Raw genomic sequence first — 18,496 nt, 5'->3', positions numbered from 1 at the left:
GAGATGGAGCAGATGAGGGAGATGGACGGGATGATGATGGTGATGATAATGGTGATGATGAAGAAGGGGACGATGATGGTGATGATGATGATGATGGAGAGGATGATGATGATGATGATGATGATGATGATGATGATGGAGAGGATGATGGTGATGGAGGGGATGATGGTGGTGATGACGATGGAGAGGCTGATGTAGGTAACTATGGTGACCACGAGATTTTTCAACAACCTATTTATGAAGGTTCGGATATCAATCTCATACAGTATATCGGCATTGTTACATCACTATATGCGAGAGCAACCACTGGCATATCGAAAACAGAAATGACAAGAACACTGAATATGATACACCACATTTTACCCCAACCGAATATAACACCACGCTCTGTAAAACAGCTAGAGACGTTAGAAAAATATATATTCGGGAATATGCGTAGCGAAAAAGTGTGTACAAATGGTTGTATGATGTTTTGGAGGAACAATCGCCATCTTGAACGATGTGACAAATGTGGGTCTACTGAGACTACTATATTCACGTGGATGCCACTAATCCCATATCTGAAAGGTAAACCATCTAAGATACATGATATCTGCATAATGGTTAATTATTTGATTTTATCTAGGTATGAATAAAACTAGATTCTGTTTAGAAGTGTTAAAATACATCTCTTTGATCTCTCTCTAGGACAATATGAACACTTCAACATGGCGCGTAGGGTCACTGAATATTTAAGACCAAATGATGGTGAAAGGTAGGTAGCTACTATTCTACATAATGGGGGGTTGTGATGACGTCAGTAATAGGGATAATAGGCTTTCAGATCAAAGGTCGAAGGGTCGAGTAAAAAATGAAAATAACTATAATTTACAGTTGAATTAGTCGCGCACACTCCTAATTCAACTGTTAATTATTGTTATTTTCATTTTTTACTCACTCGCCCCTTCAACCTTTAACCTGAAAGCCTATTATCCCTATTACTCTTAAAATAATCATGTAAATGAATAACATTTAAATTGATACATTATTCAATATAAAAGTGTAAGCTCTTATATAATAGATATATAGATATATTTACAACATTATTTCAATATTCATATTTGTATGAGTTAGATTCAACTGTAAATTATAGTCATTTTCATTTTTTACTCACTCGACCCTTCGACCTTTGATCTGAAAGCCTATTATCCCTATTACTGACGTCATCATCAGCTTACTAAAATATATCTACACATTATTTTAATAGAATATTCAACCTGCATCAAACGGAAACATGGCAACGTCTCTTTTATGAGAATGGACTGTTCCAAGGTGATAGGCGATGCCTAGGATTGGCCCTAACGATGGACGGCACTAACGCATTCAGACACAAGAAATATACAGTGTGGCCGATCATGATCAACTTTTTAAATCTAAGGTACATGTAGTGAAATTGATGTCTCCGATATACAACATATCATAATATTAATTGATAGAAGTCTGAGGAATAATAAGAACTGGTTTTATCAATTTAAGACCATCAGAAGGGAAGGCATATGAAAATACTTTCATATATGGATTAATGAAAATGAACAAACGAAAAAGCGTAAACGGCTTTTTAGAGCCATTAATTACTGAAATCAATGAATTATTGCAAGGCGTACCAACAATAGACGGAAGTCGTAATCTTGAACACTTCGAATTAAAGGTAAATAATTCATATCAGAATACCCCAGTCAAAATTATTTATCCTCGACTTGAAAAAGATGTACTCTAAAAATAAATGTAGTGCATTCGCCATAAGTATATTTTATCAATCAGGGCAAGTTGTTAATGATCGGGGTGATTACGAGAGTCACTGTTTGACATTGATGCATCAGACAGCAGCTGGCTTTGATGGGTGCATAAAATGTTGCCAACATGGTATTCACCCACAACCGTTGAATAGAATGATCTACCATCAGAATCGGAGGCAAGAAAAAATTCTACATTTGAATACCAATTGTATGTTAAGATATATTCTTAGAAACATTGCTTCTGATTTTCGTATCAGATACTTACCAGTTAATCATGTGCAGCGAATTGAAGTAGATGCACCATTAATCAGCGATGATGGAAATTCAACGACTAGAAATATCGAGGTACGACATCCGCCTGAAGAAAAAACCCATGGCATTATGTTGAGAAGTGCAAACAGAGTTAATAACGGTACATCAATCAAGAATTACCATCAACTTAAAGAAAAATTTATAAAATGCGTTATAATATGTTCATTTGAAATCTTAGGAATAGTTAGGCAGGAACTCGGCTTCAAAGGGCGGTCGATTCTGTTTGATTTAGATGAAACAAATGTCAATGTTATCATTGCATTGGATCCTATGCATACCATCAGTGGTATGATAAAGAAATTTATCGAAGCATTCAATGGCAACGAAGTGAGAGATGGTGCAAGAGTAAGACAGTACGAAGAAATGCTATTGCAAAATGAACAATGTTGGGTTTGTAGCACTATTACATTTTCTACAATAAATTTTCATTAACTAATTTCAGCTCCTTTTAATAATTAGGGATCATTCATTTATTGCATAAAATTTTACTGTTTAAACCCCTCCCCTTGTACACAAAATAAGCCATTTTTTTAATATACATTAAGCATTACAGTACGCATTTACAGTTACCCCTCCCCTAGTGCGTAGGTAAAATAAATAAATAAAAATAAAATAAATAAATTATCCCTTATGATAATAATTTATTTGTTTATATAGTGCTATTCTGTAAGATAATCATGGCACTTGAGTCTTAAGCTTATTTCATTAATTCTTTTTCAGCTCATCGATGAAAATCTGCCACCAGCTGAATGGAACCTATCAGCCCAAGAAAAAGAACTTATGAAAGGGAGATGGGCATGTATTAAGGCGCCATTAGGATGTTCATTCAGAACAGAGGGAAATCCATTCGATCCTAGTAGCAACATGAAATCGTACGACTACATTGAAGTAAATATTCAATAAAATAAATAGAATTACTTTTTTTTAAAGAGAAAAACATATTACCGTGTCTTCATACTTATCATCTTCATTTTAGGGTGCAATTCATTCTCCATTAATTTTCTGTTTGCGAGGTATGCTTGGAGTGCATCAGAGAAGGACATTCTTCAAGTATTGTAAACTAGTAGGAAGTAAGTGTCAATCATAGGCACAAAATGTAACATTTGAAAATATAAAATGACTATCTTTCTATTCTATTTCAGATATCTACAATTCAAATACAAATGCCGAATGGCAAGAACTGACCACACAGATTTCTGCAATCTTGGTTGACATAGAAAAATTTTACCCTGCGTCTTTACTCACCCTTCATTGTCACCTTCATCACCACATAATTGACTCGATTAGTAAGTTTGGCACGGCTCATTCCATTCATATGTTTTCCTCCGAGTCATGCATCCATAAACTGAAACAAATGAATACTGCAAAGCAAAATGTTGAAAAGAGTTTGATGAAAAAACATAAGGTAAGAGCCATCAGTTTTCAATATTTCAAGATAATATGGACATGAAATGATAATGACAATTATTTCAGGCACTACTCACGTTTAACTCAGCGAGGCATTTACTTAATATGGACGATCTACCTAATGCGCTTCGATCACTGCTACCCAATGTAAGATTCCAAATGACATGAAATCATAATCGAAAATAAGTATTAAAGAAATGATCCCCTTTGAAATGAAACCTCTTTCTTTCTTTTTTATAATCAACAGGATTTCGAGCATGTTGATGACCACCAGCCAATGACCACTTCAACTACATACAGAAATTATTGTCACAGGAACATACATTCAAATCTGTATGGGTATTCCGAAATCATTCTTCCCGCACATCAAGTTTTAGAGGCTTTGATTCAATATTTCGACGGGTACAAACAAATAAAAAGAAATCTTTACCAATATTAACAAAATAGTCATGACTGATTATATATGAAAGTGTATCGCTAATTCTTCCTTTTTCAGCAATAACTTCGGTCCAGTCGAAGTATACGACATGGCCGTATTACCAGACCATGATTCGGAGATTTTTACATCTGGTTTGATAAGTTAACATGCACTGTGAAATTTTGTACATGGCAGCTATGAAGAAAATCACCGAATAAAAACATGCAGTTCGTACTTACAAATTGAGTTTGAAGAAGCTGAAAACAGAGGGCATAGAAATGAAGTCATTGTTGAGGGTCAAGTCCAATATACGTACATTTCAAAAATATTGAAATTTATAAAATGCAATGGGGAGGTATGTGTACTGGAATTTTATCGGTTTGAATTAAATAATAATGATTTAATCCAAATTAATAATAAGTAGCCTACCTATCAATTAAAGGAACTAGCATTAATAGCATGCTTAAGCAGGCCACACATTGATAATGAAACTGGCTTTTGGTGGAGTGACTTAAGAGAAGACATGTACGATCCATGTCTAGTACCCTTGCGACATCTTCTGAAATGCCAAATCATCACGGCAGAAGAATATCCCAGGATATGGGCTTTATCATTGGTATAAATATAACAAATACACAGGCAAGTATGAAAATTTTATGTAACAAAAAAATCTTCATCTCATTTCCTTTCTATTCTGATTTCGTATAACATGATAGAAAGTCTAAAGCCTAAGTTAGATATCAGTTTACTGTCACCTGAAAACTTGAGGTTTTTCGATTATCCATTATTTTCAGTTTCATTATTTTCAGTTATTTCAAAAATTTGCAAACAATGAACAGCTTCAATTGGAGTCCGATAGATGGCGCTAGTAGTAGCTCAGCTTTCAAAATATTAGTTAGATAGCCGACAAGGCAGTCACGTTCCTATAATAATCCCTTAATTTCCAAACTTTAACATTGCAATCCGAATTTTTAATGGCAGTCAAGATATCAAATATTGATTAAGAAACCGTTTTATCGATGACTTTATATTTTTTGTGCATTATATTCAGTTTTAGGATGTTGATGATTGTTGTAACATAAATAACTAACGTTAAAGATAATTAATATTTTCACACGGGATCACGTCATGCTGACATTTTAAATCCATGGGCCCCTTGAAACATCATATTTGATAACTTACCTTTGGGTTTTAGATGAACGAACGTGGCTGAGAATACAGATTGGTTGTAGCTTCCAACTTCACTTCAGACTGCATGCTGCTGACGAGTGCTGTTACGATTTTCATGTACCGCTAATGCTACCTAAAAAGCTAGATCGCTTTACTATATTTTATCTGAATTTAATTTGATTTTATAACAATATAAAATAGAACATAGAAGATAATGAATTAAAAACAATTTGTTGATCATAAAAAAATCGTTCTTGAACATTTGACTTTTGAAAAATATATGCTGAAAGGTGCTGCCACCTACAAGCAATTGTCTTCTGCTCAGACAAATTTGACACATTGCAATTCCAGGTACGTTTGTTTCTGTAAAAATAAACTATTTAGTTTCTTATACAATTCTTATACATTTCTTATAGGGGCCTACATTTCTTATGATTATTGTGTTTTGTTAAGAAATGCCTTTAAAGGCATTTCTTAACAAAACACAATAAAGATAAGAAATGAGAGATCCAAAACATTCAATTTTCAGTGTAGGCTATTATTTTTCAAGGAAAATACAACTTTTACAAAAATATGGCATTGGCAGACATAGGACTAACAGACCAAGGTATCGTTCATATAATTTTATGAGATCGATATTCAATAATTCATGACTAAATTTTGTTAAATCTTTAATTGCTTTCTCTTTCTTGCAGATTGGAGCCTGATAAACAAAGGTAGCAACTGAACAAGATGTATTTGAGTATATTCAAGTTGTATGAAAATAAATAATAATTGGAAACTTAATAATAAATTATTCGTATCTGTAGGAGAATTAATGATGACAAAGAAAAAGAAAGAAAAAGGTACAACAATGACGGCAGAAAGAAAACTATTAAGGGTAAAAAGTTAGATTAAAATTTTAATCTCAAATCCTCATTCTACTACTGATGAAAATATAAAAATGAAAGTAGTTTTTTATCTCTAGGATTTAGTAAAAGTGGTGTGTAATATTGAACAAAACTTGATGAAAGCGACGAAAATGATACATTGTTATCAAATTGCTTGTGCAATTTATAAAGAATCCTTATTTTCACTACAGCAGAGAATGAAATTCTACTTTGCAGATACAAGAAGAATTGAATAAAATTGGCACTCATATGAGTCTAAATACTATCAATAAAGAAATAAAATCGTATAAGAAGAACAGAAGAGATACAGAAGCAAGGTATGTACAGGTTTGAAGAAGCTAAGTTGAATACAATACACAGATAAGAGCAAATTACAAGAAAAGGATGTTGGCTATAAAATATAGTTTACGTCATTACGGTAGTCTAAATTTGTATAGAACTTCAATCATTAAAAAAAAAACAGCATTGGCTTTAAAAAAATTTAATTTCACTAAGATGTATTCATCACTGAGTTAAGTATCTTCCCAGATGAATGCACATCAAAAGTCATCTCCGGGAACATATACGATATATCATTTTCTTCTAATTTCAATAATCTTAGAAAGAAGAAGCAACAACAATCAACAGAAAAGACTTTCGACATAACTTGCCCGGAGGATAATGTAATTGGGCAATGCGTATTGAAAAAACAGAAAGAAGGTAAGCTTTATTATTTTTGCACAAAACATCTTATAAAAAAAAGACTCTATAACTGAAATGTCACATTTCTATTCAGATGGAAACTATCTGGTGGTTATAAAATGTATGACAAATCTTGGCAAATTGATACGACCCAAATGGAAAAAAGGCGTTACAGTTATCGTTACAAACAATTTCAAATTATTATTAAATTAATTTCAAATACCTACTAGTATACTTGTTTCGTTATTAAATTCATAATTTTATACTTTTGAATGATTAAATATAAAATGTTATATTTATTGAAGTTATGCTTACCTTTTAGCTTCTTTGGGTGTATGTAGCTATTTCCAAATCATTTCTCATCACTACAAAGTGACGTCTTTTGGGTTTTCCAATACATTGACAGTTTGAGTAACACGTGTCGGGGGATTGAAAAAAAAATTCGAAAAAAAACTATTTGCCTAGCAGTACTTGAGCAAAGCAGTAATAAAGCATATTCCATGCCCATGCCAACAAATGGTCAACTTGGCCTGAGGTCACCATACATATAATCTACCAGTCATCAGGTCATAGTATCATTTTCTACGTAGTGGATCCACCACGATAAAACTAGGCCATCATAGGCCTCTAACTGATGAACTCTACGACTACGTCGTGCACGTAGTACGCTCGGCTAACGGCTAAAAAATCCGCCAGCAAAAAAACTTACATAGCCTAGTGACATGAAACATTCACAAAACAAATATTTCATGCCGGTACTTACCAAACGCGGAGAAATTTATTGAATATTAATGCCTTGAACTGTTGAAGAGCAGCTGTTATTGCAGTAAAAACGAGCTCATGAGCCTTGCGTATGTGTCTAATGAAAATCCGTGTATTAAGTCGAACTGGTGTGTGTATATACGCGATGACCTAGTTCACCACGCAGTAACGTAGTTCCGGGTGCGAAAGGAGCGTTACCCGGTAGAAATCTATTTAATGACGTCACCGATGTGGAGCGTCGAAAACTGTCGGAAATATGACGGTTGCGCTTATCGACGAATAACCGACGATCTTTCGACTCCGTGAAGCGTCGGTTAATTGTCGGAAAGGTGGACAGTTTTCCGACAATTTTCCGACAACAAAATCACTCATTTACCGACGATTTACCACCGGAAAACCGCTCAATAACCGATTAAGAGAACCGCTCATTTACCGACGGCCAAAATCGGCCAATAGTGTACCTATCCCATTTGCAGAAATTATGGCAACATTTATGGGGGACCCGTTCACTTTAGGTACTATTTTTGGGGTCCGGCCCTACGCATCTTCGAGCTACTAACCTAATTGTGGTCTGATGCCTACACTGTAAAAAACTGTTCGGCCATAACCGAAATTTCACGCTGATTTTCCCGTGCATATGCGGTCTATTCCTGAAAAATCGGCCCTTTCACTTGAAATTTGGTCAAAATCCACTATTGGCCCTTGCGGTAAATGAGCGGTTATTTGGTAGATTAAATGTCGGTAAATCGACGGAAATTAAGCGGTAAATTGTCAGATTAATATCGTCGGTTATCTAGCGGTTATTTACAGACTAATTAACGACGGATAGGATTAACGACGATTTTCCGACAGAATTGAAATCGTCGGAAGATCGTCGGTTTTTATCACCATGGTAGCAACAGTACACGTAGTTATATAATAATGTTCAAATTCCATTTCCAATCACGATTTTCAACCATAAGTCCTACAAATATCTCCTCTTAGACAAAAGAAATATAGAAACAAACACGAAGAGTAACGTGAGTAATGTTTTCTTTAAATGATTTATTTACAGACCAAACTGATCGGTGTGCGTGAGTGCACATGAGTGAAAACGGCGTCGAAGGTGTGGTGGATGCGATAAAACAAAAGCGCGATACGAAGAGCAAATTTCATAACCTCCAAACGATTAACAAAATAACGACGACAAACTCCCGACGCTGATTTATTACTGTATACATATCTTTTTGTTAAGATAAGCGAAATTTCGGATACAATAATTTCGAAACTAAATTATAGATGGCAGCACCAACAGAGGCTCTACAAACTATATCGTCTTACAAAAGTTTCTAACTAACCTCGTTGCTTCACATCGATATCGTTAATCGCGCTGTACCGGAGCGTGCCGAAAATACGTCCGTCCGTGACCACGACCTGTGTTTATTCCCAAATCTACAAACAATATAACTACTGTCTGTCACACATGCTCTTCGTGCGACGTTTTGGTCCGTAATTTCGTTAATAATCGGTTGATCTGTAAATATTATGCATCAATTTGTTCAGTAAGGAATTTGCATTCAGAAATAAATCATGAACTGGCAGAAATTTGTTTGTGTTTTCTTCTATCAGCGATAGTTTACCTAGCATACGCTCGCGTAATGCTGAAAAACGGCTTTTATGGCCCGTCACGTGGCGCCACCTACTTTATTTTGATATGCTAATGAGCAGGTGATGACGTCACTGTAACGTTTCCGAGCGTCCGCGGAGCGGATTTTTCAGCATTACGCGAGCGTATGCTGAGTAAACTATCGCTCATAAATGAAAACAAAAACCAATTAAGTGAAAATTGTTGTTTATTTCTGAATGCAAATTCCTCACTGAACAAATTGATGCATAATAAAGGTAGATAAACCGATTATTAACGAAATTACGGACCAAAACGTCGCACGGAGAGTAGGTGTGACAGACAGTAGTGAATCACAAGCCGGATTTAGACCAAAATGGTCTACTACTGACCATATTCTACGATTTCTCGAGTTTGTGTAAATAAAATAACTTATATGTATTGATATGTATTGATGTTTAATATTTCCACGTCAAAAATAAAGTTCTAAATTGAATGTACACGTACACATGAAACTCTCAATCGTTTCTTTCTTGTCTTACTCTTTATTTCTGACGAACGTTCAGTTCAGGTAACTGAACCTTGTAAACTATGCATCAGCCCCCAGTGCCATTCTGAGAGGCTGCGTATACTTTACTGTTAGATGCATCTCCCCCGGTGTTCGCCATCTAACACATCCTCCCTCTGCAGCAGGGATTCGAACCTGAAAATTGAATATAGAGTAGAGCACCACGGTTCATAAAAAAAGGCGATTGTTGAGACGAGTACTGAGAACGCCTGATGATGGCTAATAGTCTTTAGCCGAAACGTTGCGCAAATATATATAACTCTTCTATTCAAGTTTCTCGTTTTGGCACTACTTATTGTGGGATTTCTCTCGTTATATATAATTGTCATACGTAAAAACGTGACATTACTTAGTGCTAAAAAGCAGGGTTTTTACGTGTTTTTCAAGAATAAGTCCCTTAAAAATAACTCGATCACAATGAATTTTTTGTGGGCTCGAGAACTCATTAAGCTAAACCATGACACCAAAAATCAACACTATTGATTCAATGGCCAATGTTTATGCCTTGTTGACACACCGGTACTCTATTCATTTTCAATGAAAACTGTTTCACAAGACCGTTTGCATAGGCAAACCTACGGTTCGCCAAAAATTAACAAAATCAGTGGACACAGAGTATTCATAATTTCTTTTTCAATTTAGCAATGTCGACGGTTTATTGCCCGTGCCAGAAGTGCAAAGGAAAATATGTCAATCGTGTCACCCGGTATAGACATAAGCGAAAGTACATGTTCGATGACCAGGAAGCACGAATCAAGAATGTAAAGGTATGTATTGATGCGAGAACATTTTCTTAGCATTTCTGACTGTAGTTCTCTGGACTTTAGGAGTTATGATATGATATAACTTAAATTATGTATTGCACATTACAGTTAGACGTGACATGCGAGTACAATGAGAGTTCTGAAAATTCAACTACATGTAATATTGCAGACCTTCAAGTAAATACATAGTTCATTTATCTAACATTTTAATGCACGTAAAACGAAACTGAGTTAGGTCTAGGAAACCAGAGACATCATACCCACTTGGGATGTGGTTAAAAATGCTCAACAATCTAACAATTCAATATTCAACGCTCCCTAGTTTCAAATTTAAGGAGATTTTACTATTGAATTGAATGTGCAGTTACTTAATTACATATCATTAATGGAGAAAATTATGAAAAGTTATTAAGTGAATGCACAGTTACTTCAAATAATAAGTCAAATGTAAGATTCTAAATTTATAATACAAATAATTAATCGCAAAGTAGAGCCATTATTTGTTATCAAATGTTAAAATTTTAATTAAAATATAATACCAAGTTTGTTTTCTGGTGTTATTATGATGTGAAATTAACTACATTTACCAAGTTAGTAATGATAGACTGGGACATTTTTTCTGGGGACATTTTTTCCGTATACCACTGAAACCAATGACCTCAAAACTCAATATATTATGAATTCAATCAAAAGAACCCTGATATTGCGTCATATCATTAGTGGCAGGGGGGGGGGTACAAATGCTGTAGTATGTAATCATATCAAAACTATATAAAGACTACATGTATATGAATTTTTGATTATTTATGAAGCATTAAGCTTATCATTCTTGAACAGATTCACGAAGATCAGCACAACAAGAATTATGACGGATACAATGACGATAATGTAAATGATGATGGTGGAGATGGTGATCATGCCAGTGATGACGGTGATGATGGAGATGATGGCGGAGATGGAGAGGACGGTGATGATGGAGATGATGGTGGAGATGGAGAGGACGGTGATGGTGGAGATGATGGTGGAGATGGAGACGACGGTGATGATGGTGGAGATGACGGTGATGATGGTGGAGATGGAGATGACGGTGATGATGGTGGAGATGGAGACGACGGTGATGATTGGGATGATGTAGAAGATGGTGATAATGATGAAGGGGATTATGGACAGCATGAAAGATTTGAACAAATGATTTACGAAGGTTCCGATGTAAAATTAATACAGTTTGTCGGAATGGTATCTTCTTTTCACGCAAAAGGACAGAAAATGTCAAAAACTGCAATGAATAAATTACTGTATTTTATTCATCACATCTTACCGCAACCAAACATTACGCCAACAACAGTGAAACAGCTTGAAACCATAGAGAGGCAAATATTTGGTAAATTTCGCAAAGAGAAAGTTTGTGTAAACGGATGCACGATGTATTGGTATGAAAATAGAGACAGACAAAATTGTCAAAAATGCGGTTCAGAGGAAACCGTTGATTTTACATGGATGCCTTTGATCCCTTATCTAAAAGGTATGCTAAAAATGAGATCGCTATTGAGCATTGAGCAGGGATTTTATTGTGTATAGCTACACAATAGCCTATTGAATTTACTATGTTTCTAATCTAGCTACGTAAATTGAATTGCAGGGCAGTTCAGATATTTCAATATGGGAGAAAGAGCGACGCAGTATGCACGACAAAATGATGGCGAAAGGTCAATAGGAAGTGAAGCCTAATTTAAGCTGTAATTTCATTACTTAATGTTAATATGTGAGATTTCTTTTTCTTATCACCTTTCAGAATATTCAATCTTCATGAAACAGAAAAATGGACAGAATTGTATTCTGAAAATGGTTTTTTTGTCGGAGATAGACGAGGAATATCCCTCTCCTTGACTCTAGATGGGACAAATGTCTTCCATAAGAAAAAACATTCTATATGGCCAATTTTGATCAATTTCCTGAATCTAAGGTGAATATATATATAAGTTCAAAGTGGATTAAATTAGGAGTTGCGAAGTTTCATAGATCTAGTAATGAACTATTCTCGTTCAGAGTGTGTAATTCATTTCTCAATATTTTTCAAATTTCAGGCTATCGGAAAGCAAATTGTACGAAAATACTTTCGTATACGGCATCATACCATCCAAAAACAAACGATCAATCAATGGTTTTCTTGAACCTCTTGTGGCCGAATTAAATCGTCTTAACAATGGCATCGACGCTATCGACGGGAGAAATGGGGAGATCTTTCAATTAAAGGTAAGTTCCCCAACAGATGAAAAGTAAACGCAATAGCCCTACAGGGACTTGTCACGATAGCTTGGGGTCCCAATTCAAAGATTCGCCACATTCTAATCGGTCAATATTTTAGATAATTCTGGTATATGAATCACTGTTTCTAGGGTAAACTGATAATGATGAAAGGTGACTACGAAAGCCACTGTTTGACCTTAAACCATCAAACAGCAGCAGGATATAATGGATGTATAAAATGTATTCATCCAGCAATACGACCCCAACCATTGAATCGTATGATTTACCATCAAAATCGAAGGCAAGAATAAGTTCTCAAATACATACATATTTTCATATGAATTAAATGGCCTCGAAGATAAATGTCAGGGGCTGGTTGCTCAAGATTAACTGTTAGTTAAGAACTTATCAACCGGTAACTTATCAACCGGTTATCGTAACCAACCTTTGAGCAACCGGCCCCTGATATGTACACCCACATTTCAGATATTTACCTAATGACCATCCTAATCGTAGACCAGGACCATTTTTGAACGACAATGGTATCTCAACAACAAATGACGTTGAAAATCGCCAACCATTTGATTCCAAATCACATGATCTACTGCTCAGGAGCGCCAATAGAATAAATGATGGTAAACCACATGAATTTTGTTGATCCCAATTGACCCGAATCAAAAGGATTCTACTGTATCCACAAAAAAATCCTAATCATGCTAACCATAACAGACCTGACTATAGAAATCAACTGATTACCAATTAAATGTATATTGCAATTTACAAAATGAGCAAAATATAATACGCATGTAGATTGATCATAGTTCTGTGTTGACATTTTAGGAATTGTGATACAAGAGAATGGCCTCAGGGATAAATCGATACTGTTTAATATACAAGAATTCAACACCTTCACTGATATCGTAATCGACCCAATGCATACGATAAGTGGCTTACTAAAAAAACTCATAGAAATACTGAATAAAACGGAAGTGAGAGATGGTGCTCGTGTACGTCAGTATGAAGAAATAATTGGAAGGAATGAACAATGTTGGGTTTGTATATCTAAGGCCTGTTTTTTAATTACATGGAGTACGCATCAGCCTCCCAAGATTCTGCAAAAATCATCAAATTAAAAGGTTAACTGACACTTTTTTTTTAAATTTCAAAATATGATGTATTCTATTGATCTATACACTCATATTCAATTCAGTTAATAGACGAAGACATCCCACTGACTAATTGGAACTTAACTGTCAGGGAAAAGAATATCATTCAAGAGAGATGGGACGGCATAAAAGCGCCACTAGGATGTTCCCATCGACAGAACAACAACATCTTCACAGAAACTAGTCAAACAAAATCGTATGATTACATCGAGGTAAAAGATGCCTTCATACAATGATGTTAACTGTTTAAATTTGCTTGAAGAAGTATTCGTTACAATTTGATAACTGCCAGGTCTGCTACGATTAGCTTGATCATGATTTTAACTAGGGGTCTAGGGACACCATGCTGACTTAGGAATTGGTTTTTGAAATGCTCAACAATCTATCAATTTCCCTTTTTCCTTCCACAGGCAGCTAAAAATGGTCCATTTATTTATTGTCTCAGAGGGATGCTGGGTAACTCGCAGAGGTCGACCATCTTCAAATACTGTAAAATCATTGAAAGTAGGTATAAATAATAATTGCTGGTAAACGAGTACAGTGAATCGACTGTTGTACAAAAAAGATTTGTTCTTAACTTTTCAGAGATATATGCATCAAATACAAATGCGGAATGGGATACAATTGCAGTAGAACTTAGTTCAACTTTAGTAGAGATGGAAAAATGTCTACCTGCTTCTCTGTTAACAGCTCATTTTCACCTACATCACCACATTATTCATACCATCAGAAGTTTTGGAACAGCCCACGCCGTAGACATGTTTCCAATGGAATCCACAATTCATCGTCTAAAATCAATCAATACAGCAAATATGAAAGTTGAGAAAAGTCTCATAAAAAAACACAGGGTATTTGTTCAGATAAATGTTTGTAAATATTTTCAAGCCAGAAAAATGATTACAGTAAATGACAGTAAAGGATGATATATTTCTCTAGGCAATTCTTCTATACAATTCCGCAAGACATATGGGAAATGAAAATCTGCCTTTACCGCTTCAATTACTATTACCTAATGTAAGTAATGGATTAGATGTCAACACACTAATCTTAGCATGTTAGGCCTAATGTTTGTATTTGCATATATTCTTAACCAGGAAATACAACATCAACAACAGATGCAAGCAAACATCACCTATAGAGATTATAGAGCGAGGAATATACAGGATTATCTTCATGGGAAATCGACTTTAGTCATCCCAGAAAATCAGATACGACAAGCAATAATGGAATACTTCGAAGGGTAGATATTAGAGAAATTTAAAAATACAAATCTAAAAATCCTAAAATTTGAAAATTAGGGTAGCCCTTAAATTTGAAAAAAGTAACTGCATTAATAAGATATAACTTTATAGCTTTTTATTACAGTGAAAATAATATCGAGGCCATCGAAGCTTTTAATATGGCCACCATACCAGATCACGATATTGAGATGTTATACCATTTTAGAACTGCAAGGTAATTAAGCATTTTAAAACAACTACTTAAAAACTGTAATTTAGTTATATTATTGATCTAAGGAAAAATATTTCAGTTACGAAGAAAATATAGGAAGCAAATCATGCAGCTCATATGTGCAAGTAGAATTTCGTGAAGATGAACATCAATATCGTAGAAACGAAGTAGTATTCGATGAAAATGATATACGCTATACGTACATATCGAAGATAGATGGTCTCTTCAGGTGCCAAGAGCAGGTACGCGTTCCCTTCCATTTCCATCTAACATTCTATAAAACATTGATGTATTCTATTAAAGAAAAAACAATTTTACATATTTATTCATTTTAAAAGGAATTGGCCTTAATCACCTGCCTCAGCAGGCCGCGACTGGACGAGGAAACTGGTTTCTGGTGGACCGATGTTCGAGAGGCGACATATCCACCTTGCGTTATTCCAATCGAACATTAAAGGAAATGTCAGCTGATGATAGCCAAGGAAGGCTATAAAATTTGGGCATTGACATTGATATAAGATTTATTGAATTTATGGCATAGGAGTAGTATAGTAGTATTGATCAATAGTACTACTACGTCTACCACTAACAAAACAACCAGAACGGAGAGATGCACCCCGCGCGTATTTTAAATTATTTCAAGGATATACAGTATAGTATTCGACAATGTTCATACAATCATTTCATGTATATACAATAAACTTCATAATTCAAACCTTGAAGAAATTCCTTGCCAACTTTTCTTGTTTTCTAAATCGGCATCCCATTTCTATTCAGTTGTTGCTAACTTTGAAAACTTTTAGTAGCTTTTCAAAGTCCAATACCAATTTTAAGATTTTATTCTGCAAAATAAATGCCACCGATAAGTGCTGCCATCTTGTGACCAATAATCAAGCGTCTGCTATAGCGACACAAAAAGTCAAAATGGAATTTCAAATGACCGAAGAAGGTATCATAAATATCTTAAATTCTAATCATTTTTAGTTCATCTTATTAATTATTAATAACATTTTTTTCAATTTCAGAATGGAGCTTGATAAACAAAGGTAATTCAAAAGCTATTAAACTTGTCAAAATCTTCTAAAAACTATACAAAGCAATGTAATTATAATTTCAATATAATCATGTAATAACATACATTTATATTCAGCTGAATTAATGTTAACGAAAGTGAGGAAGCAAAAAGGAACGAAGATGACAAAAGAACGGAGAATGTTTAGAGTAGGCTAATGGTTTTGTTAGGTTAAATCAATATAGGTATCTTTTTCAACAAATAAAACAATTAATCTTTAATTGTAGGACCTGGTAAAAACATGCATATTACTAAATAATGGAGATGTTGCGAAAGCAACGAATGAGGTAAAGAAATGAAACTTTAACAATAGGCCTATATACTCTGCCTTACTATGCTGAGTTTCGATTTTTCAATAAGTGACAATATATTTCTGATAAATTCTTCATTTTTACAGATTGAAACTCAACTAAAAGCTCACGCTGTTGACATCAGCCCCGTCATTATTTTGAAAGAGGTGAAAAGTTATCTCAAAAACCAGAGAGATACAAAAGCGAGGTAAATTTTGATAAGGGATTGATTTATGGAATTTAGTTTAAACATGCCAATAGGACCTACAACAATTACATATCGGTATAGGAAATCTAAGAAAACGAAGAATATAGCCATACAAGCAATCAAATCGATAGATGGGCACCTTTTTTTTGAAGGGTATCTAAAAGAAGAAAAAGAAGGTAATTTCATCAGTGCAGTAGACCAATGAAATTAAATTGGTTTATTCTAAGCCCATGTAAGTCATTTATGCCATTGTATAATTATTTACATTTTCTAGACGGCAAAAAATTGGTCATATTAACAAAGATCACAAATCTGGGTCAACTGATTAAACCAACATGGCGCAAAGGATTGTCGGTTCTCGTCGATAATAATTATAATTTAACTTAATAAAATAATATTCAATCATGTTTTATTTAATCATTTATATTCAAGTTAATTTGGTAATGATCGAAAATCAATGGATTTTTATCAGTGATTTCAGGATATCATGTTTATTTGTTTTTTAAGAGGAGCATTTATTATCTATTCACATATTCCTAAATCTACAACATCTAACAAAATGCCTTATGTGCTTACAAAGATTACACCTAGATATCAATGCATGACACTTGTGTGAATAGACCTGATCACTTACCTGATCCTTAACCATTCTGAACTGATAGAGAATCCATCTAATTTTAAATCTTTTACCCGAGCTAAATTACACTACAAGAGAGAAATTTTTTGGCACAAATGGATATCAAATTCCCCAAAACTAGACTGCTCCAAAAATCTAAATCCTGAATTTACCATGACGCCATTCTTAATGGATCCTATACTACCAAAACTGTTTAGAACCAACATGTAAATTTAGGATAAGTAATCATCGTCTCCTGATAGAGCGAGGAAGATGAGAGAGAATAGACTGTGCCAACACTGCAATGCCATTGAAGATGAGTTTCATTTTATAATAGAATGCTCTCAACTAAATGAAATAAGATATGACCTAAACAGAGCAGTGAGCTGCATATACTCAGATGCCCCAAATCTAGGCCTAGTATTCTGGTGTTAATGTTAACAGGTCATACTAGATTAAAGACTGGCAGTAGAATCTCTTACGTTTTAGGCCTAATACTATGCACTGAATTGATCAAGTGTCCATGATAAAATTAAAAATCAATATGCCTAAGTAACGCTGCTTTGCATTGATCGAAAAGTTCTATAACTCGAAAAAAAGTTTAGGCCTGCTTTATGTTCAGTTGCAAGATTTAAAAAAGCTAAATACTTACTTCAGCACGTAGGTCCGCCTACTAACTACACCCACAACGCCAACGGCAGCACTAAACATTACAACTTTTTCAGCTTTGGGCCTACTACTTTGGGCCTAGCAAGCAAGGAATGAAAGAAACCGCGAAACTAGTCTGGAAAAGTGGATCTTCAATATCTCATCCATGAACGAAGTATTGTACCGGATAACAGGATTCCGGATAGCAGTAATGTCACCTAACATCACCAATGATATTGCATCATAAAACAGATAAAAGAACGATGCGCTGCGTGTGTGAGTAAAACTTATTTCTGGTTTTTCCAATGAACTCGCGCGCTTAGGTTCGATGAGGTCGCTGGTAGATCGATTTTCTACTTCGAGGCTCAATGACGTCATATTCATGACGTCATAACCGTGGCGCCACCAGCCGCGGTTAATCGTCGGTTTTTCGTCGCAAAATTTATC

The 18,496-nt window shown here is 34.8% G+C and overlaps 2 protein-coding genes and 1 long non-coding RNA gene across 4 annotated transcripts; 2 read left to right on the top strand and 1 right to left on the bottom strand.

Moving 5' to 3' along the window:
* Window positions 1–1,181: 1,181 nt before the first annotated feature.
* Window positions 1,182–7,518, bottom strand: LOC141909656 (uncharacterized). Of its 2 annotated transcripts, XR_012619767.1 has the most exons (8): window positions 7,417–7,518; window positions 6,969–7,032; window positions 5,095–5,215; window positions 4,152–4,169; window positions 3,572–3,629; window positions 3,333–3,432; window positions 3,033–3,147; window positions 1,182–2,133 (listed from the first exon to the last, which is right to left on the bottom strand). It is a non-coding gene; the product is annotated as an uncharacterized LOC141909656 (long non-coding RNA). The 2 variants fall into 2 exon arrangements; XR_012619766.1 differs by lacking the exons at window positions 4,152–4,169; window positions 5,095–5,215; window positions 6,969–7,032; window positions 7,417–7,518 and having other exon boundaries at window positions 3,572–4,094.
* Window positions 5,409–6,873, top strand: LOC141909909 (uncharacterized). Its single transcript, XM_074800593.1, has 8 exons — window positions 5,409–5,433; window positions 5,612–5,689; window positions 5,778–5,798; window positions 5,892–5,962; window positions 6,050–6,130; window positions 6,189–6,289; window positions 6,574–6,671; window positions 6,748–6,873. The coding sequence occupies exons 2-8, from the start codon at window positions 5,656–5,658 to the stop codon at window positions 6,864–6,866; spliced, it is 525 nt and encodes a 174-aa protein (XP_074656694.1). The 5' UTR covers window positions 5,409–5,433; window positions 5,612–5,655; the 3' UTR covers window positions 6,867–6,873.
* An 8,621-nt stretch (window positions 7,519–16,139) lies between the features above and the next one.
* LOC141910306 (uncharacterized) lies at window positions 16,140–17,172 on the top strand. The gene is made up of 7 exons (XM_074801039.1): window positions 16,140–16,164; window positions 16,241–16,261; window positions 16,366–16,436; window positions 16,515–16,574; window positions 16,685–16,785; window positions 16,867–16,961; window positions 17,060–17,172. Exons 1-7 carry the CDS (start codon window positions 16,140–16,142, stop codon window positions 17,170–17,172), a joined length of 486 nt encoding a protein of 161 aa, XP_074657140.1.
* The last annotated feature ends 1,324 nt before the right edge of the window (window positions 17,173–18,496 follow it).

This window comes from Tubulanus polymorphus, chromosome 8, assembly GCF_964204645.1.
Source record: "Tubulanus polymorphus chromosome 8, tnTubPoly1.2, whole genome shotgun sequence".
Lineage (NCBI taxonomy): Eukaryota > Metazoa > Nemertea > Palaeonemertea > Tubulaniformes > Tubulanidae > Tubulanus > Tubulanus polymorphus.
Note: the sequence above shows the minus strand (reverse complement) of the source record. Positions and strands in the feature narration are given on the sequence as shown.

Coding starts and splice junctions, on each gene's coding strand:
- LOC141910306 (XM_074801039.1), top strand. CDS start 16,140: ATGGAATTTCAAATGACCGAAGAAG. Junction 16,165..16,240: donor ATTTCAAATGACCGAAGAAG/GTATCATAAATA, acceptor TTTCAATTTCAG/AATGGAGCTTGATAAACAAA. Junction 16,262..16,365: donor ATGGAGCTTGATAAACAAAG/GTAATTCAAAAG, acceptor ATTTATATTCAG/CTGAATTAATGTTAACGAAA.
- LOC141909909 (XM_074800593.1), top strand. CDS start 5,656: ATGGCATTGGCAGACATAGGACTAACAGACCAAG. Junction 5,690..5,777: donor CATAGGACTAACAGACCAAG/GTATCGTTCATA, acceptor TCTTTCTTGCAG/ATTGGAGCCTGATAAACAAA. Junction 6,131..6,188: donor ATTGTTATCAAATTGCTTGT/GCAATTTATAAA, acceptor TCTACTTTGCAG/ATACAAGAAGAATTGAATAA.